At 32.1% G+C, this 23,090-nt stretch overlaps 1 protein-coding gene across 1 annotated transcript in view; it reads right to left on the minus strand.

Moving 5' to 3' along the window:
* Positions 1-23,090, minus strand: part of LOC138329827 (tropomyosin-like) — a 134,866-nt gene that overhangs the window by 106,456 nt on the left and 5,320 nt on the right. The window contains exons 4-6 of the mRNA XM_069277119.1: positions 14,210-14,272; positions 13,868-13,930; positions 10,012-10,074 (exon numbers count right to left, since the gene is read on the minus strand). Of these exons, the coding sequence (XP_069133220.1) occupies positions 10,012-10,074; positions 13,868-13,930; positions 14,210-14,272 (189 nt within the window). The remainder of the gene's footprint in view (positions 1-10,011; positions 10,075-13,867; positions 13,931-14,209; positions 14,273-23,090) is intronic.

A 23,090-nucleotide genomic window follows, 5' to 3' on the forward strand; every position in this document is an offset into this window, starting at 1 on the left:
AATGTTAATATATTTTTGGTATAAAAGTTGATTATTTCATTGGAGAAGGAAACATGCATTTGGCTGTGTCTGCAACATGGAGCTACAGGTGTAATGTAATAATGCTCTAAAGAACATATACACGTATATGCATGCAATTACATTCGGGTACATAGATATACGTGTACATATAATAAAAGCATCAAATGTACAAAATGCGTTTTCATTATGTTGGTTTTAATCAAACATTTAAATTCACACTCATTTCAAAATGTGAAAAAATATATAGAAAATTAATAAAACAATACTCCGACTACGAACTACGTCCTCGTTCGATACTTTTTCTTTGGTTTATATAATCATGTCTCGACCTCATCAAAATGTTTATTTGTATAATTAGATTTGAATGAAATCGCTATATTGACAGGTAAAGATAACAGGGCGGACACTATCTAGAACTCAAACGGTACCATTATCAAATACACTTTGAACAATGATTAGGTGGTTAAAACGGTATATTGGATTTTACTTGCAAACGCTTTTACTTTTTTATCATTTTTTGTTGTTGTTTTTTTCTTCTAAAATAAGTTTTCTATTTTCATTCTAATATCATACATGCACAAAGAGGTTATTGTGGATTATTGATAAAGAATATGTGTATAGCTCTAATTTAAAACAGCCATAGGCCAATACATTAGAATAAGATCTATCTGATACCCTTTTATTTTAGGCCGGTCTTGTATTATTCAATGTCATTTTTTTTTTCAAAATCATTGTTTCAGACTTCAAAGAACTCAATTAAAATAAAAATCGAATTATCAGACTTTCATTGTCAAAAGGCTTTTAGCATCTCATCTTACCCTGATAATTTTCTAAAGGAAATATAAAACTCACGTGCAGGCAATACATGCATATAGTTGAAGTATTCCGGACCTCTAACGAACTGAATAATGTCGATATGATATGAAAATGTGTCTATATGTAAAACACTTACTATTAAAATATACACAGGTCGTTCGGTTATATAGAATATAAAGCCTGGTTATAACCATTAGATAACTGCCCTCCCCGATATAACTCTCTTAGGCTTCTATTGGAGCTTTATGGTCAAGTATGTAATACGAAATGTAAGGAGCTATGATACGAAAAGTAAAAATGTATGTGATCATAATGGAGAATGGATCTGTACTATTCTTATATTTTGCCCGCCAAATAATTTTATGTTAACAAAATTACAATAATTATTTAATTTGTTGAACACTCTGGAATATGACAATGGTTATACTGTATAATTAGTGAAACAATTACTTGATTACGAGGGATACCTCGTTAACTTATCTCTATGAAAGTGGATATAACAAGAAAGCATATGTAGCACCTATACCGCACATCCTAATTTATGAAATTTTCACAGGCTATAACTAATGGACACTAACAAAAATACCAGAACATAGGAACTATAAATATGATGCAAGTACATGTAAATGCTGGATCAATATACTATCATCATTTTTCAAGTATTTGGTTCAATTTTATCAACATGTAATTATAATGTATCTTTCCTACAAGAAAGAATTAATTTATTTTGAGCCAAGTTTACTGTTATAGTAACTGTTCTTTACTTATAATCCTATTGGTATGAGTTATGTTAACATCAGTTATGTCTGTATCACTCAGCACCTGGGATTTTTAAGAATGGGGTACATATCCATCTACATAAACGTCTCGTACTTTTATGGGTTTTTTTTTTTTGGAATTCACGTAAAGGTCATTTAAGTTATTTTTTATTCTATGGAGTATCTATACGTTTATTTCGTTTTCTAATACCTAATTTTATGTTGGGCTACGGTGTGTATATTTTGAACAGCAAGTAATGATCTCAACAGAATGTTGCTAATTATGAGGTTTTTTTTCAATTAATCCATTCTTATTTATGCTTTTGGTAATTATCTTAAGGTAAGATAGTGAAATTTCTTAACTTTGGTTTAGCGTGTTAAATCTGTTTACCTACAACACATAACTAATGTTAACATAACTTTAAGTGATGCAGACATAACATATATTCTTTCATACCTACGGGTGTAATACTGGCTGGTCTAGGGCAATACACCCATGTCGTCTGAGGCTGTATTGCATGGCTACCCATGCAATAAAGCCTCGTGACGTCATAGCGTCAATAAAATCACTCTATCATCGGTAAAATATTAACATTTTTTTCACAAAATTGACTGGTTTGACTATAAAAGATGAAAACAACGAAATTTGTGTTGAAAATATCCCGTAATTTTTCATGTATAGAAAATTGACTTCCAGTCGTTGATTTCTTCGAATTTATTTCAAAATGGCGGGATATTATAGTTGTAAACTTGCAGTAAAACGTAGGGATATGAAAGAAAAAAATACTCTTTCATAAGCTGATATGGCGGATAGAGATATTCTACCCCCGGGATCACAAAATGTTGCAAAACCCTCGGTAAGCCTAAGGGTTTACTACATTTTGTGACCCTCCGGTAGAATATCCCTATCCTTCTTATCCAGTCATACAATATAAAGCTTGGTAATACTCATCAGATAACTGTCGTCTCTGATATAACTATCTTATGTTTCGATTGCAGCTTCATGTGAAAGTATGTAATACAAAAGGTACGGTGGTACATTATTATACGTATGTTAATGTAAGTGTCACCGAATCCTTCATATGATAACGTTATCAGTTTGAAAATAATTTATAAGGATTCTTTATGTATATCAACTGAATTAGCTTTTACATTATTTTTGGGCAAATTGCAACTGTTATGTACTTTGTTTACATCATTATTATGTTTGCAGTAAATACAAACATTGGGTTGTTGATAATACTTGCATAGTCTTGGTTAATGGTGTCACCTAATTACGGATATGCTACTGGTGCTATTCTGACAATAAGTGATACGATTTTGATACAGATACATAATTGATATCCACCCGATGATTTGTGATACTGCTGTGTCCGTTTAATACTATTATAATACCTGAGAGGATCGCGACACACAAAGAAAGAACATACGTTATTTAGACGTGTATGTTCAATGGCATTTCTCTATTAATACTAGTTTAACGTCTCAGTAAATGATTCACTATTGTATATGACTGACAATTTGATGAAATATGATACTTACTTTGAAGTCATTCCCCTTGTGCTGTAACATAGAAATGATTGGTTTAGCGAGAATAAGACAACAACAAATCCTAATATAGATTCAGATGGGTTAGTGTTGATAACCAACATATACAAAAACTAGTCTTGTTATTGTCTGTTACTATGATTGATTCTATCAAAGTGATACACGTAGATATCTAATGTCTCAACGCCACAGAGCCATTAACGATATACTATAACCTATAAATAATCTTACAGTTATCAATGAAGCAGATTATATTCCTGTTCTCTGACCACAATATAAATAAAAGAAAATGTTCCTACCGACAGAAGATACACATCGTAACTTACCTGACAATGAGGACAGGTCAGCTGTGAAAAAAATAATCAAAGGTTAAATTAAATCACGACATGAAAGACATGTATATGCATCTTAATATTTATATAGCATTTATATTATTTATTTATACGCCAATGTTGTTTGCGGACCATACCAAGTAATAGTTCATTAGATAACGTTTCTGTTGCCATATATATATATATATATATATATGTGTGATATATGAACAGGAACATGTTAGTAGAACAATTCAGTGGGAAATATGGCTTATGGTAATTACAAATAAATAGCTCGAATTCTTAGTTAAAATTCACAAATATTAATTGTTGCTAACAAGAAGCCTATGAGTCTTAACGGTCATCTTAGTACAAAACAAGGCACCACCAATAATTTAAAGATGCTCCACAGTTGACAAATAAGCACGATAATATCAGCGATCGTTGGATCAATATTAACACTGTGTAATTTAGAGTTGATCAAAGTCATCTATTTCATCAAGTGTCTTTTTTACCTCATGACCTCAATTGGGTGTCAAGAATGCTCATTTGATCAAACTCGATAGCTCTAAATTCTAGCATGTTATAGGCCCAATACCAGGAAGCTTATTAATTATTGTTAATTATTTCTCTCTATTGAAGTCATTGCATTATATCAGGCGCGTTTTGCTACGGTGGCCTTAATTGAATGTCAAGCTCATCAATTTGAACCAACCTGATTGTCCTTCCAAGTAAAGATCAGTTCCGATGTCAGATATCTAGTCCTCTTAGCCATTGTCAAGAAGTCGTTTTAAGATTTTAGCCTATACAACCCCTGTGTCATTGAATGAAAGTCATCCATTTGAACAAACTTCGTATTCGTTCATCACATCAACCCACTGCCCATACACTGTACACTATACACTCATTTGTACGAAATGTTTGCTGACGAAACACGACAGACAACATTAGACAAAGCGTTATGATTATAGGTCATCCTTATCTTAAAGGTCAATTGACTTAAAATCTCCATAAATGTTATTGCAACATCGTATTATGTAAGGAACATGACGTTATTTATGAAGGAATCTTAAGGCGAGACTTGAACACTAATTTTCAAATTTGGATTATTCCCATTACAAAGAAATCGGGGGTTCTCATAATTTTGGTAAGTTCCACAAGAAACTCTTGAGTCTAAAGACTCATCTAGGTGAGCCTCGTTAATCACTGCTTGGCCATGGCTTTATATGAACTCACAATCCGTAAATGATTTGATCCACATCCAAGTAGTTATTACATATAATCAGAAAAGCGTACCACTTTGTTGGAGGGAAAAGAAAAATGGATACTATGAACACAAACTCAATGATAAAACGCTAGAAACCGCCGTGGGCTAGCATCTAGTACTCGACGGCTTAACGTTTCGGAATGATTATAGCAAATAGGACACTATATACGATTGGCAATTTATTGCAAAATATTAGTTTAATATGCATGTTTTAGAGCTTATCGCAGCTCTAAATATATTATAATCGACACATATTATAAAATAGGTAAGTAATGTGCAGATATACACACAAGACTGTACCAATAGGGTTTTATCTTATGGAGAAGAGTTCACAAAAATTTGAATGATGGATTAATTTGAATTATTTTGATCAGTGCAATAATAAATCACAATAGATAAACGTGTGATGTCATCAACTATCCGTGTTTGTGCCCTAAACATAACTAAACCATTTACTGGGATATTTGACCAAAAATGATTTTTGTTTCCTTTCTCAAAAGAAAAAGTAATCAACATTATAGTTTAGCATTACTTTCATACTTAACGCGTTATCTCTCCTCACAAAAACTCGTTCAGAAGCGTTTTGTTAATAGCTTGGTTATCAATTTTCAGAGCCTCTCATTTAGTTATTATATATACGGATATGAATAATAATATAGTGTACCAAATGTAATGCAGGTTATATAATTAGGTAAAAAAATGAATAAATTCCTTAATACTAAAAAGGCGTTACATAAATATCACGAATTCGTATTAAATAAAAGAGTTAAATAAATTGACAATATGAATGCATTGTGGTTATCAATTGAAATCAAACTTAAAAAATAACAAATATTGCAATTAGAATATGCGCGTGACAAATTCATGCTCTCCATATCAAAACGCAAACTTTAATATTTGAAATCACTATTTGCGGTTTCAAATGTCTTACACATGGTATCAAAGTCGATTTGATATATAAGATTATAATGTCATAAGCAGGTGTAGTGTGAAATCATTATTAAATGGTTTAAGTCGTTATAATCTGTTCTGAATTAAGACCGTTGACCTGATAAAATTTATCATAGTGGGATACATATTACTGATGTGATAAAAAAAACATAAAATAGGTATTTCATTAAACAACACATACATGCGAATATGTATCAAATTGTAAAATCGTAAAAACATTTTTCGTCATAGAACATGGCAATCACAGTTGCATTACTACAATAGGAGAATTTTTCTGACTCGTGTGTGGGTTAATATTGCATTTCCTTTTGTTGCTCATTGGTATATTCCTGCAAGTTATACGTTGTTATACATTGGTATACAATGTAAGACCAAACATGTGTTTCATTATTATAATAAGCCTACCTGTGGCCGTGGATTCCGCTGTGGCATTATTCTGCAATGATAATAAACGTAATATTATCTATATTTCTTTTTCGCCAGACAGAATAAGCCGATTGACCGAAATACAGTTTATTCAGTAATTGTTATACACGTACAGCCGATGCCCATTACATAATAACAATCTATGAAGTCTAGGTTACAGTGGTAAAAATTTTGTAAACATGTTTTTATAGATCAAGATGAATTAATTCTAGTGATTTGAAGATGTCAATTTAAATGTTTGCGAACGGACGGTCATGATAATGATTTATTATAGAACTGACAATACCGACACATTAACTTTCAAAAAACGCCTTTAATTAGGACCCAATTTCATTGTCATCATTAAGTTAATTGATATTCTTTCAGTGATAAATGTTTGCTGGCTCCGTAGATCAAATTTGCATGTTTGTGTTTTCCAAAGAGCTTTTATATAGGACGAAGCCCGAAAGGACATGCATTTCTATGTAAGCTCAGTTATAAATAGGTTTAGCTTGAACAATCGTAACTGTTACAGTGTATTAGAAAGTTGGTTAACAACCAGTGTATCATCAACATTTCTTCTTCCTTCCACATGAACACATCGGTACAATATTTCAGCATTGTGTATTGTGTCCACACACAAAGCATATAATATTTACTGTTGTTTTAATTGTCAACTGGTGTGAAGTTGGACATTTTCATTTAAACATTGATCTTAAATGGCAACTTTGTTTTAGAAACCATTATTACTAGAACATTAACTTACATTCTTTGAATGTAATGTTGTCTTGATTCTTGAAATATTAAAGATTATTTGTATTTCAATTATGTAGAATATATTTTACTTTATTTAAGACTTATTCTTTATCAGTATCACGGATTTTATCAACCTCTTGATCACACCTTTGAGACGATTCATGAAATATGACGACCATAATCACCGTGTGTTAATGTCACCGGAGCTAGGTACCCCCTGCAGCGAGAGTGAGAAAATCAGGATTTGAACAAAGGCAAGATTGTCGCTTTTATCTGCATTTTGAGATGTTTTTTGGATACTGACGTTTAGTACACGTGTTTCCGAATATATCAGCCACACAATGATATATAAATGGTTTTCGAGAAAAGTCGCAAACAAACTTGACAGATATAAACATGCCACCATACCAAGGGAGGTCAGACGTAAATCGCCTGTCGTTAGAACAGATGCTGGAAAAGAACCTTCCATCGACATTAAATATATATTTTAGTACTACAGTACTCTATTATGATATATAAGGGTAGATACACAAGAAAAAATACTTCTCAGCCCGTTTCATTTAATCAAAAGGCTCGTCCAAATCGCAATTGTGTACGGCAAATAGCAAATGTTTGTCTCGAGGTGTACGGCTCATAGCAAATGTTTATCTCGAGAGGTGTACGGTACATAGTTACATTATAAAAAGGGAGTTGTACGGCCTATAGTTAATATTAAATATCTTTTCAGTGATGAAATGGTGAAAACTAAAAGGATAACTATTTAAGACTTAAAATAATGCATATCATGTATCATTATTACATTATTAGTGTTACTAACAGTTTACAATCATGCATACAATTGGGGTTTGTTTGTTTCTCATAATCAGTGCATTGCAACATAAAGACACGTACAAAACGCACTTCCCACTTATAAATAGGTTATCGTTTGTAGATCTAATTATATTCAATATTCACGAAATGATCGAAATGATAATACGTTTGACTACTTAGAAATATAATTTTTTGAAATCTGATCCATTGTCAAGGTTAGAAATAAAGATAATGATGAGGATGATGATGATGAAAATCATAGAACGATAATGATAAAGATGATAGTTGAGGATGATGAAGCGATAGCGATACTGAATGTGAATTTAAGAATTAAAGTATTAAGTTATTTGCAGTTTATTGCACACGGAAAAGATATTTTAAAAATTATAAAATAAAATGCTTAGAAATACCTCAACGTGAAGCCGGAAAAAATATTACTGTTTTTTTCATATGTAACTGATGCAGCATTATTTTCAAAAAAAATGTTTGGTTTTGATTTTATTAGTTTAATGCCGTATGAACAGCCAGGGCGATTTAAGGACGTGTCAGGTTTGTCGGTGGAGGAATGCTGGATTACCAGGAGAAAAAAAAACATCGACCAGCCGCCAGTACCTGGCAATTGCCCCTCATGGGATCCGAACCCGCATCTCAGAGGTGGAGAGCTTGGGGTAGGCCAAAAAAAGAAAAAGTCTGTTTAAAGTTACTTTGGCAAAAAAAGGGTCGGAAGGATTTTTTTTAATGTCTTTCACTCTAAAATAATGACCGGAACCGGAGTCTGAGGTCGAAATCCCGACTTTTTTTTCGTAGAAAAGTGGGAAAAAATAGGTTCGGTCGGGTAACCCTAAACCCATATTTTTTTCGTGGCCTAATATGTCGGGACATCGTAACCACTTGGTCATCCGAAAAGGGCCTGGTGACACTTTCTAAGAGACGCAAATGTAGAAAACTTACAGTAAAGTCAACAAAATCGAGGATAATTTAGCACCAAATTTTCTCTATTCACTTCTTCCTCCAAAAGTAGCTGATACTTATAACTATGCTTTAAAGGCCCACTACGTATACATTTCCTTAGCAAAATTTAAAGGTTTCTTAAAAACATAGATAATATAAGAAACTACATATCGAAGGCCTAAAATGAGGTAACAACACCAAATATATGCAAAATCCCCTGCATGATATATCCCCCAAACATTTTCACTACATCATAACTCGTCAAAACACTTCACAGTCGCGAATTTAAAGAAAGGACGACCCTGGTGATGTTTCACTACATAAATGATTTTACCAGCTCTGTAACAAATTTGACATAAAAACCGGTTTCAATTAGGACAAAATTCCATTTGCTACTAATGTGTGAATCGACCGTAAAAAATAAATACCCATATAACAAAACAATTAGGTTAATTGCAAACCTTTTAGAGAATGTTTGGCGACTACGTAGATCATTTTTTGTTCATGTTTATACTTGCAAACGTTTTAATTAATACTGATCGAAAGTTGAATAGATATGAAATGTAATGTATCCCTAATTACCCCTGCTACCTCTTGGAGTAATGGTCGTTGTAGATTGTAAGTTGAGTAATTAAGAATATACACATTTAGCAAAATATTCTAGTATCTTGTCCACAACCACAGCATAACGTTGTTTCATCACAATATCATTAGATGTCATCTGGTATGGAGTTGGCCTTATTGTTTCCAATATTGATATTAAATGACAACGTTTGTTCAGAAATGACACTGGAATATTAACTGAAATGCTGAAGGTATTCTAACTAATATTGTTGCCATGCTTAATCTTCATTTATTTTAATATATTCATACAAAAAAAATTATCAGTGCCTCGTATTCAATCACCCAACGACATATTTAAGGTTTATATCAGATGATGAGGTAACATTTGATCTACTTTTTTTTACTCTGTCATTAAATTTATTTATCAAAGACATGGTGATGTGATTGATAATTAAATCCAGGACACAGATACAAAATTTCCCGGAAACTATGCAATTATCCCATGATGCATCGTTTCTTATTACTCAATACAACGCTGGAATCGATTGGAATACACTAATGAGATCATCTTTTTTATAGTTTTAATCATCTTCTTGGTGAAATAGTACATTTTTTCTCTGACCTCTGTACTATTACTTTCAATGGGTCAATCCTACATAAACGCACAATCCACTCCATCTTATAGTTGTAAATTACTAAAACAGGTATGCAAAATCTCGCCCACGTTATCAAATTAACTTATGCATAAACCTGTATCGCAAAGCGAAGATTATTATTGAATAGCGTAAGAAAGAGTTATGTTTAAACATTTGACACATTTTTTTATACACATATATATATATATTATACTTACTTTTGTTTAAGCTGATTGTTTTCAGCTTCAAGTTGTGTGATCTTCCCAGCGTCACTTTTCTCTCTGAAGCCAAATTACATTAACAATTATACGCATTTCAACTTATCGGATACATATTTGCAGCAGTCAAAATCCGTGAATACTATCACATGGTTGCAAGTCCTAATGAAGTACTTATTTAATGTTTCTCTCTCTTTCAAAGTAAAGCGAAATATCCATATTGTGTCGGAGGCTGAGTGGAAAGAGGTAATTAAAAAATGTCTTTATGAATGTAAACGTTGTTCGAACTTGAGACTGTTGTGACAGATATTAATGTATTATATTGTCTGTCGGGAACTGTCTTTTACAGCTTCTATTAGTCTGCTAAACCTGTATATATGTGTTTTTCTCGGTTTTGGTTGTGTAGCTACCTTCAAAGCAACGAAGAGCTGTTATAGGAATATATATTAATTTAAAAGTTGAAATGGAAAGAACAACTATGGGTAAATCCGGGTTAATACGGACATTTGAGTAAATCCGGACAGTTCTTTAAAAGTATGCATATTCAAATTAGATCAATCTTCGTTCATGCCAGATGTAGATTGATATGAAAGTTGTGGTGTTTGTCTTCGTTTTTGTCTGGTATCTGGTTTATCCAAAAGTCTTAAAATAGCCATGGTGAGTGTAATATTGTTTGACGTCATGCGATGGCATTGCGATGCATTCCGGGAAACTTGATTTCCGGAAACGATACACGAAAAACTAAGCCACTAATCGATACATCAATACGCTTCAGTTATAGTTAAAAGCAAATACTTAATGTTACTATTTGTTTATTTCCCGTTACAGAAATGCATCATAGTTGTTAATTTCGAAGAACGAGTGTCTGAAGGGTCCGTGATGATTTTTATCAGTCGCGTAAATACGGACAGTTCATAATTGACCAATTAATAGCTGCAGTTGTTTGAATTTTTATCAGTTAAAACAGTTCCAATTTAAAAATATATGTTTGCTCAAAAATAGAATACTGTGTGTTGAATGAAATAAGTACTGCAATATATACTGTAAAAGATTTATTGTTTTCATGTTGTTTTTTTTAATTTTTTTCCATTACTTCTGACATTGTCCACTGTTGTTTTTCATCAACGTGACGTCATTTTCAAATCTGAGTAACGTACATGTTATTACAACTAACGTACCGGTATGATACAACACTCATCTGTTTTGGATAATGCTAACATGCTAACAATGTATATTATACGTATCTCAAAATGATATCTGATTTAGTTACATGTACATTCAATACTTGTTATAGTTCGTTTTAGGTATAGTTTGCCTGCAGATGTTTTGTATGTCCATATAAAATATACATGTTTGATATTCTAGTTATCAATTTCTGAAACATTAATCCAAATCACTTCTGTAAATCAATTTCTGTACGAACACTTGTTTGCTTCCTGTTCCATGTTTTACCCGTACATGCATGGAAATATGCATATACGATATCCTCCATGTGTGCATACATTTTGTAGGTGCATTTCTCTTACTTTTATCAACGTATATCTATACTTTGTTAAGCTATGAAATAATTATTAATTGGACACTTTTAGTATAATTTATAGTTTCCTGTGGACATAAAGTTTCAGTAATTACCCTACTACAGAAGCAGTGTATGATAAGTACATACATACTGACGATGTATCTGTACTTGCTATAAGTAAACCATTGTTACTGCTGGTTTCGTTGCAACATTTCCCCGTTATAGTTTGAAATCTAACTCGCCTCACAATATCTAACTTGACAAGACTCGGCGGTATGGTTATCCCTGTTTCACGGGGGAAAAATCGTTAGATAATTATGTTTAGAGATGTATACTTAACACTTATACACACATGTACATTTTGTATGTCATATTCCTATCTGTATATATGATAAAAGACATCCTTTGAAGTCACGTTTACTGTTGAAGTTACATTTGCATTTCAACAAGGAATTATATGTTTATATAAATCATTTATTTTGCATTGGTACCACTTTTATTTCAAATCGTAATCAGGCATGTGTTCAGTCACCCGTGTGCACTATATCCAGTAATACGTGTCATCTGACTGGTAGATCTGCATACGTTACGTTGAGTCAAAAAGCGAAATTAAAAGATAATCTTAAAAGTTGAACGACTGCAGAAAAAAAGAGAAGTAAATAAGCTGAAAACTAGATATATATCCCATATCGAATTTTCCTCCTTGTTATGAATTCACCATTTAACACTTATCTACAGCATTAACTCTAATGTTCCGGTTTCTGAAAACCTTGTTTTTGTACACCACTTTTGATTTGAAATTTCCAAATTATCCATACTGTAGTCTTACACTTATTTTGATTTTGTTTCAACAATATTTCATAATTTCACCTAAATCCCATTGGCTTGTTGAATGAAATTTTACATGGTATCAATATATCCAAGATTGTCCCTAGAGAGGTCGAAATTTTAAATCCTCTGAATTCAATGTTAGTTCTGGGGCACCGACTGTTTTGAACTAGCCTGAAAAATCACTATTATATGCGATCATTTTAGCAAGACGCTTTTAAACAAACGCCTAAATTGCAAGTCTAGTTTCATTTGTCATTTCCTGACCACATCAGACATTGGACAGAAATGTCCTTTTATCAATAAACGTCACTAAAGTCACCTTATTATATCGCTTAAATCAAATATAAGAAAGTTAAGATCCCTCCATCACTGACGGTGGACATGGTTAAAGTGAATTTACAGATAGTTGACAAACCCAAAAGCATGAATGCTATTCATCACATATAACACAGGCAAATGCAATTCTATGTTGCCATTGTCTATATTGGATTTGTCATGGTTGTATGCACAAAGACTTGCTATGTTTTAAGTTAGAGATAAGCCGAAAACTTTACAATATGTGTGAGCGAGAACAGATCTCGGCCCTGACGGTCCTCAATACAGTTCTTTCTCCAACATATTGTACAGTTTTCGGCTTATCTCCATAACGTATTCAATTCAATTCATTCTACTTTTTGGCAGGATCTGGAATAACAGTGAAACATCCTTGCCTGACGGTACATGTAAATCCATATATGTGTTCGTGCAAAATATCGTTTCATGAAGGAAATGAGGTATGTAATTATATAATTTTTTTACGTTTAGAAATAAAAGAAAGAATAAGACAAATAAGAATAAATAAATTAAAGTAACACCTTTACATGTTTTAATCATATGCTATTACTCAATTTGATGCAAATTTCACATTGGAGGTCTTTAAAACCTTATACAGGTAATGCTTTGACATATGGTTGATTAGCAGCCAGGATTAATTTGTGACAATGTAAAATAATTTAGTACTGGGACCATGTCATGAAAAGTTTATAGATGTAACAAAATGTCTCTGTGGTTAAGGAAGTTATCGTTATCCTATAGCTTTCATTTATCTGAATATGAATTTGTATATAGTTACTTATATATCATCATGTTCTGAATTATAAAATTATATTTTACTTACAAAAATAAGTTTGCTAATAAAATGTATGTAAAAAAAGTTGATAATTGAGTCTTGTTGAAAGAGTGAAAAAATGTAAAATAGCAATTAATAGTATATAAAATGTACATTTGGTGTGTCAACAAGAGATAAAGTGTAACAAGTTTAAATACATTAACGAAGAATTTGCGAGTACATGAATATTGTATATAAAATTTAATTGATATGATAATAATTGTAGGAAATTGCATGTTTGATTGATAATAGTAGATATGTACTGGAAACATGGATATAATGTCTCTACACTAAATATCGTGTCAATAAATTGTAATAATTACTAGTACTGGTAGTAAACATATTAAAAAATGTCTTACTTTTGTTTAAGCTGACTAGTTTCTGTTTCCAATAGTTTTATCTTCTGAGCGTCTGCCTTTTCCCTGAAGAAGACAATAGTGCTTGTTTACATCACAAACAATACTTACACATAACTGGTGATTATAAAAACAAACAGCATATTATATAGTCATTCTATATCAGAATACTATAATTTCAATAAGACCGGAACGGCTCATTTAATATAATGAAAACATACACTGGCCTTTAAATTGCAAACACATGAAGTTACCCGATGGCATTTTTCATATCAATTGATCTTGTTATTATCATATTTTTTGTTCTTAATGAAGTGCGATTCCTCATCCAAATGAAACACTCACCGGTCTTCAAACTGTTTCAATTCCTTTTCCAGCTCACGGATACGATTTTGAAATGATTCGCCACTGTAACAAAACAATATTATTGCGTGTATTCAATTAAACGATTCACTTTATAGTTAGAAATTAAGACCGTAAATTTACATTTTCGAAATAGTTTTTTCTTCATATATCTGTGTTATACACGTATGGGTTGAAATACAGATAGATAAACGTATATGTTAAAAATGATAATTATTTAAATCAATATAAAGTTATTCCTTAAATATTCCCGTCTGTATCATACAGTAATGATCCCGTCGGACTTATATTTCAATATAAAACGACTTAATAGGAAGGGGTGTATAGGGAGTACATGTACCGTTCGATGAAATAAAATTGTTATATAAAATAAACAAATGTAGCCTATACAAATTTTACTGAATCATGATTAACTTTATATTTTTTCTGTACTTCAATAATAACAGATTCTATGCATGCAGAATATTTGTGTTTTTGATCGGAAGAAATTCAATTTACAGAAATACATCATGACACATATACAGCATTCCCAGGTATATGCATATGTGTTTCCGATATTTTTATTTTCTCATAATTTGAAGAAGAGACAATACATATATATACACAACATTATACAATTATCCCGCCATGCATCACTTCGTATTACCTCATACAATGCTAGATTACAGATGGGATGCACGACTGAGATAATCCTAATTATAATGTAAGCTGTAAGCTAATAAAAATAGACTTGCAAAATCTGCCTACGTCCCTATTTATTTCATTTTTTCTTTCAAAATAAACATATAAATCTAATGTGATTATTGCTAGTCGTTAAAGGTGATAACTTTTAACATGCCATTACCAAAAAAGCAAATATACTGATATTCGTGTATGTCAAAACCATGTAATATTATAATACATAGACTGGGTCGCGACCAGTTACCGTGGTTTTTTCGAGGTGAACTAGACAAACAATGGTGCAGACGACCTGAAACTAACAGAAATTCAATAAATATATTTATTTTAAAAAAATGTGATTAATCTTTTTGATATAAAATGAAAAATGATCATTATTAATTTAATCAGATATTTGTATATAATAAATATTGTTTAATTAATGTTTACAGACTTGTTAACATTTGTAAGGACATTGACATCGCCCACAGGCTAGGTAAATTTAATAAAGAGCGTCCGAGGAACATTATTGTGAAGTTTGTGCATAGACGGAAAAAGCATGAGATTATCCACACGAGACGACAGCTGAAGAGTACCGGCATGACTGTGTTTGAGGATCTAACAAGACTTAACCAACAAAAACTGAAAGCAGCGTACGACTTGAACTTTGTTACTCTTACAGCGTAGATGGAACATTATTTGTAATTCTGGAAAACGACAAAAAACGTAGAATCTCGTTTGATACTCCTTTGGAAGAAGATTTCCTGCTGAATTACGCAAATTTCAGAAAGAATATATAGAGATATACACCTACCTGTACAAGTATTATCATTATCTAAAATAGCTGGGGTTTCATTGTTAAAGGTCGGTAATGGAATATAGGTAGTGTACAGCACTACCGCCAGAGACTAAGTCTCCGGTTTACCGATTCTCGATAAACATTTTATTGTGATTATGAGTTTTGTGTTGTGCATAATTATCCTTGTTTGGATTAAAATGGAATATTGAAATGTCAGTGAGTAAGGTGAGTGCGAGTTGATCTTGATCGTGTATATATATTTATATGTACGTGTATAAAATATAGTTTCTATGAAATAAAATTTACTTTCAATAATAACGAATGGTTAAGCAAAATTTGTAATTGTTTTGCAAAAGTGTAGTTTCCTCGTTTTGGGTAATTCGAAGTACATAATGCTAGGTTTATACTATGTTCCCGGCGACCACGGTAGCCCTGTTTGCCCGAAACGTGGTGCGCCGTAGAATTTTGGCTATGTTTGTCTTTGCATTCAAGTTGAGCAAGGTCTTGTGAAGTTTTAACACTACGGTTTTAGCACGGTCTATCCAGGATACCACTGCGTTCTCTTTTGGCCTGTTACGATCTGATGAGGTCTGCTACGTTTTACACGCTTTGATCAAGCTCCGATACGTTTTTCACGGTCCGCCAAGGCTTACTAGGGATGAAAGTCTGATGCCGGATTTTTTTAAGAGCAAATGAAACGATATGTAATGCCTAAAATTTCATTTATTACACATTTTAATTACAAAATGTGCTAAAAGAAAAGAAAATATATTCTATATTTGGTACAAATATATAGATATTTTATATTTCATGTATTGTATAGCAGCTAAGGAACACAAGAGACAGCGGATATGCACTGCTTAACAGTAACTATTCCAGAACTCCCTAATACAATTGTCAATGCCTTCCAACTGCTCAAGATTTCTTCAGTGAAATAATTGAAATATTTACCCCAGGCATCGAGATATATGAAACAATGTTCTATTCTTCAATCTGACCTAGACTTAAGCTACCATTGTTTGAGGGTACTCTATCATGTATTGTTTGTAACGTAAGACCGTAATAGGACGTAACACGCCGTATCACGTCGGCCTTTCAACCGCTACAAGCCGTGATGTGCCTTGACAGAATGCATCGAAACGGCTATCATCCACCTTGACTTGCCGTAAAAATCGTGACAAACCTGAACAATCCGCACACAACGTGCAGCCAATCTGCACCAACCGTGATGAAACGTGGACAAAACGCAACAGAACGTCACAAAAAATGAATTAACCGTGATATTCCAGGGAACGTGCTTGCTTCCCGGTCCACCACGGACCGTCTAGAAGTTTCGTTAAGGCCTCGTACGCCGCTGTTACGTTTTGTTACGTCAACCCCGTTCGATTACGTCCTGTGGCGTTCACCATCTGTACCGTGAATGCCGTGGCAATTTGTTTTGACAGTTTAAAAATCTGGCACGGCACACACGGTAATTACGGTCGCTCACGTTTGTCTATACGTTCTTGTGCGTTGTCTCACGTTGTCTTGCGGTCACCACGTTTTGTCCACGGTGGCCTGAAACGAGGCTGCCGTGGCCGCCGGGAACATGGTTTTAACTTAGCATAACTGATTTCTCTGTACGAGTAGCCTCCTTTTATCTGTTTATATATATTTTGTTTCGTTTTTATCATTCTTAGTTTCTGTTTTGTAATTAGAAACATATTTCTATCGCAACGGATGCCTCCGATATATTCATATACATTTTTAAATATAATTTTGCCCTCTTTATATAAATGTGAGTAGTTGTTTTTTTAATTATCACTTGACTTGAATGGGGATTTCCCTATATATATATAATATTACTTATTTGGATTTAACCTCATAAGTTTTTTTTATAGAATTGTACTTCTGTTTCCGGTATCTAAGTCTTTGTCATTGGTGCGATTGATTTGAATACAAGTATAAGTTTCAGTTTATGCGCCGCAATGACAAAGTTAAGACAGTAAACAAGTACGATGTGGAATTATCGCATCCACAAGGAAATGTTAACGGACGACAACAGACAGATGACTATCGCTATAGGTCACCATGACTTATGGTCAGGTGACCTAAAAATGGATGCCTGGATACTGATTTTTATTTCATGAGGTCTAAGCATACATGTAGATGTATGTCATAATACTGATATGATGTTCAATACCAAATAACGGTTCCGTTTTCAATAAATTTACTTTTGAAAAAGGTTAGTTTTCGGTTGCTAGGATATAAAATCACTCGCTAGGGGTTTCATTTCGATAATTTTCTAAAACAAACACCTGTTATGGGGCTATCATCCATATGAAATGTATATTTGTAAATTTGGCACCTAATTTTTAATATTTTGGCGTAATATACATGAAATATAGGAGAAAACCATGCAACAATTTCTTTTGAAAAAAAGTTATGAAAACAACATAATTTGATTGGTAATATGACCAAAACAAATGCATTCCTGACTACGGGTTTTGATTTTGAAACTTTTTAGTGATAACATTTATATGATGTTCAATACCAACTATGGTTGCGTTTCCATGAAAATCTAGTTTTGAAAAAGTCTGTTTTTATGGTCGGAATGAAGATTGATTTTCGGTTGCTAGGGTATAAAATCAGTTGCTAAGGGGTTTTCTTTTGATAATCATCCATATGCAAAATATATTTGTCAATTCGACACTATTTTTTATATTTTGGCGTAATATACATGAAATATAGGAGTAGATCATGCTAAAATCCTTTTTTTTAAGTTATGAAAACAACATAATTTCATTAGTAATTTGACAAAAAAATGCATCCCTTACCACGGATTTTTATTTTAAATTTTTAGCACAGATATATGCCATAACATTGATATGATGTTCAATACCAACTATGGTTGCGTTTCAAAGAAATTTACTTTTGAAAACGTCTGTTTTTTGTGATCGAAATGAAAATTTGCTTTCTGTTGCTAGGGTATAAAATCAGTTGCTAGGGGGTTTTGTTTTGCTAATTTTCAAAATAAATCACCTGTTATGGGGCTATCATCCATATGCAATGTGTATTTGTTAATTTGACACTTAATTTTTAGTATTTTGGCATAATATACATGAGATATAGGAGAAAGACATGGTATAATCCCTTTTTAAAAATAGTTATGAAAACAGCATAATTTGATTGATAATTTGACATGCATTCCTGACTACGAATTTTGATTTTAAAATGTCTTAGCACCGATATATGCCATAGCATTGATATGATGTTCAATAGCAACTATGTTTGCGTTTTCAAGAAATTTACTTTTGAAAAAGTCTGTTTTTTGTGGTCGAAACAAAGATTGGTTGTCGGTTGCTAGGATATGAAATCAGAAGCTAGAGGGCTTAATTTCGATAATTTTCTAAATCAATTAGTTTTTATGGGCTATAATCCAAATGTTATATATTTTTGTAAATTTGACACTGAAGTTTAAATATTTTGCCGTAATATATGGAGGCATTCATGTCACTAGTTTTGAATTTCTTTTGGGTATGAAAGAAACTAACTCCATCTGATCTTTTTTCAAAAAAAAAATCCCATTATGAACTAACAAAAAAATCTTTAGTTAATAAATTAAGCATGTAGCATATATTGAAGAAGTAAAAACAAGTTAGGCGCTCTAAAAGTCAAAATATAATCTCACGCACGCCAGTTTTTTTGCCATTTTCCAGCTAATAAACTATTTGACTTTTGGCCCTCGACCTTGACCCATCAACATGGTCAAAACAAAAAATGACACCATCTTTTTTTACAAAGGGTGGCCTAATGAACATTTTGATATATGGTGTCAAACTTCTTCACGAAAAGCCCACGGAACTACTTGAGCCGCCGGAATATAATGATGCAATACATCAAGGAGGTAATTTGTCGTCATTTTTTTAATATTATGCGTGGTTATCGTCAAGGCGATCCAGTCGCCCCTTATACATTAATCATGTGTACGGAAGTCCTAGCTATTCGTAGAAATAACAGAAACATTGTTTAAATGGTATAATGGTATAAATATGGATAATTGTAGTATTTTAAAGTTTCAATATGCTGATGATACTCCTCTAATACTTGATTGATCTGAAAACTATTTGAAGGCAGCTGTTACAGAATTAGATATTTCTGCAAAAAAAATTATTACTTAAGATCAATACAGGACAATCCCATTTTATTTGGATAGGCAGTAAAGGTATAGTAGTGAACACTTATCCCGATCTTGAACTTGCAATGTGGATTTATTAAATTTACACTACTTGGTATTGACATTCGTGTTGATCTTCATAAAATACCAAAATTTAACTTTTGGTATTGAAAGCAAATGAAAAAAAGTAAACTCAAAAAACATCCAACATAGAAAAAAAGGAAAATATCTCATATTGGTAGAGTCTGTCTCATAAGATCTCTCTTAATTTCTCAGTTAAATCATCTTTTTATTTCACTTCATAATCAAGAGGAAAATTTTATAAAACATCTTAATACAGTTCTTTTTAAATTTCTTTGGAATATATAAAGTTAAGCGAGATAAAGTTATCCAGAATTATATAGATGGAGGTTTGGAAATGATCTATATTACATCGTTTATAGATTCATCAAAAATAGGCTGGATAAGAAGAATATTTACATCAAATGGTAAATGGCATATGATTCTAAAACTACAGCCAGCTTTCTTTATTTGGCAAACTGTGGAAGTGAATATCGTAATTAAATGATAACTACTTATCATGGTTTAGAAAGGGAATTGCAATTATACAAAATTTGTTAAAAAAGTCTTTCTCCATGTTCATTCCGTACATATGATTACGTTTATAATACTCTTTCGTGCAATTAGTAATTATCTTCAGTATCATGGACTGATATCCAGCAATAAAAAAAGTGTATGAAGAATTTAAATCTACCAAATGAAAAACTATTTTATCCAATTATTCCTTTTAGCCTTGAAATTATATTGAAAAAAAACATTTCTGGAGTCCAAGATTTGTATAGAATGCTTGTCAAAAAAAATACTGTAATAGCTTGTCAAGCTAAATGGGGAACCTCTTTTGAATATGATCCAGAAACATGGAAAGATATATACAATATACCTTTCATGTCTACCAATAATACAAAACTTAAATGGCTTCAGTTCCGAATTTCTCACTACATACTAACAACTTACACTTATCTTTGTAAAATTGGTCTCTCTAATAATCCTCATCCATTGTTTGCTATGTGCTCTAGAAAGGGAGACAATCACTCATATCTGTTTTGGGAATATTCTGAAGTTCAGAACTTTTTAGCTAATTTTGAAAGCCTTTTGGATATTCTGATTATACCATTTGCAATTAATAAAGAAACTATGCTTTTTGGAAAACTACCTCATAATGGCATATACCAAAGAATAGATAATGCAATTGTTCTTTTTTATCACAGGTATATAGTTTATGGGGAAAAAAATAAAATTTAACAAAGATTGGAAAAAATGGTTAAAGCTGATAGAACTTACAAATCCCGGATGGTTGCGCATATCCTTTATTAAAATATAATATTTATTTATTTGTTGTCTTACATACATGTATCATGCTTGCATTTAATTAGGCTATTGAGCAGTATTTTTTAATTCAATGTCACTATAAGAAATAAAATGTCTATCTAACTTCTTGCCTCCATTTTTTCCCTTCTTCATTTTTCTTTCTTTCTTCCTTTCTCTCTTTATTTCTTTCTTTCTCTTCTTTCTTTCTTTCTTTCTTTCAATTCTTTCTTTCTTTCTTTTACTCTTGTTTTCATTGGTTTATTTACTATTTTTCGTTTAAGAATATGTTTGCAATTCTCCTCATTCTAGTTCACCCCATAATGTTTTCTTTCCTTCCTAATTCTTTTTTATTTTATTTAATTTTATCTCTCCCTCCTCCCTCTGTTATAAAGAAACAATCCATGTAATTATACTGCTGAATGAAAGAATGGCAAAGTGAAAGATATGCATGGAAGAGAACTTTATATATATTCATATGTCATGACTATGTGATAAATGTAAAATTGGTATATTGTTTGAAAAAAAAATAATTAAAAAAATGTTAGCATTGGTTATCATCTGATAGTTTTAAATTTGTGTCAATAAATATTTACATCTTGCCTATTATATATTTTTCTCAAAACTGATAAACATTTTAGTATGCGAAATCTTCAGAAATCATCTTTATTGGTAATAAATAAAAAATAAATAAATACAACTGTTATAAATGACAAATAGATAGTTTTATAAACTGTCCCTTAAACATTTTATAATGGAATTTTACCGTGAAATGAACTTATTTCTTCAAACAGAAGTAAGCATAGGTTGTAAGAAGAATGCACCAGGTAAAAGCCTATCTTTTCTATGACGATTCTGTCCATCCGTGACCGATCAGTAACTTGTTATACTCCTTCCGCCTATACTTTTTGAAAATTTTCCAAATTTTCAATTAACAGAGCGATATCAAAGGTCACAGAGGGAAGACGAATTAGGGTAACTGCAGTTACCAGTATCAAACATTGCAACGATAGAAAAATACGAGAATAAACGAGTATTGTTCTCACATAAACGTAGTAGATCGTGTCTTGGAACATTATTAGCACAATTTGAAGTGTAAGTCATATCCATAGAGCCCCACATTGGAATCAAGCATATATAATTACGTATGATTAAGGTACCTCAAAAGTGATGATTAGGGTAACTTATTTACAAGTACATACATATAATTGTCCGAAAATAAGACTTTGCAAAATATTTCAACATGACAAAAATCAGGCTGTAAGAACCAAAACAAATTTGCAACAAATGTGGTGAAAGTAAATCGCCAATTCACAATCACAGGAAGATACAATGCCTTTTTACGACGTGAGTGCCAGGAATATAATGGGAATAATATCACTGCATAATTAAGCAACGCCTGTTACGCTAATAGCGGACAAATTTCTAGCCATAAGGCTTTATTTCAAGAGATCGCGGTGAAGTTGCTGTTTTAGTCAAGCCCCTGTGAAGCCATTTCTAAATAAAAATCGAGTTGCATTGTATTCGATTATGAAAGGTGTAAATCAAGATATTGAAAATACTTGTACAAGCGAAATCGAACGTATCAGCGAAATTGCATTATTGTTGCTTAAAGGCACTCGGAATATGTTTTTTTCTGGATGGGGTGATATTCTTGTAAAAACAGGTATTAGTGTTATATTGGTGATCATTTACAGAAATTTCAAATGATCATATCCAGTACCCATAGCAATATATGTCTTATTCTACATTTCGTTCTCATCTCAGTTAAAGTAGCTTGCTTCCTACGTTATCACTTCCTGTGTTGGTGTTTTATTTTTCTGCAATACATGTACATTGTGTACTCAATCAGAAATTTCTGAAAAAAATACATTACTGCTTTTCTG

This window comes from Argopecten irradians, chromosome 8 (assembly GCF_041381155.1).
Source record: "Argopecten irradians isolate NY chromosome 8, Ai_NY, whole genome shotgun sequence".
NCBI lineage: Eukaryota > Metazoa > Mollusca > Bivalvia > Pectinida > Pectinidae > Argopecten > Argopecten irradians.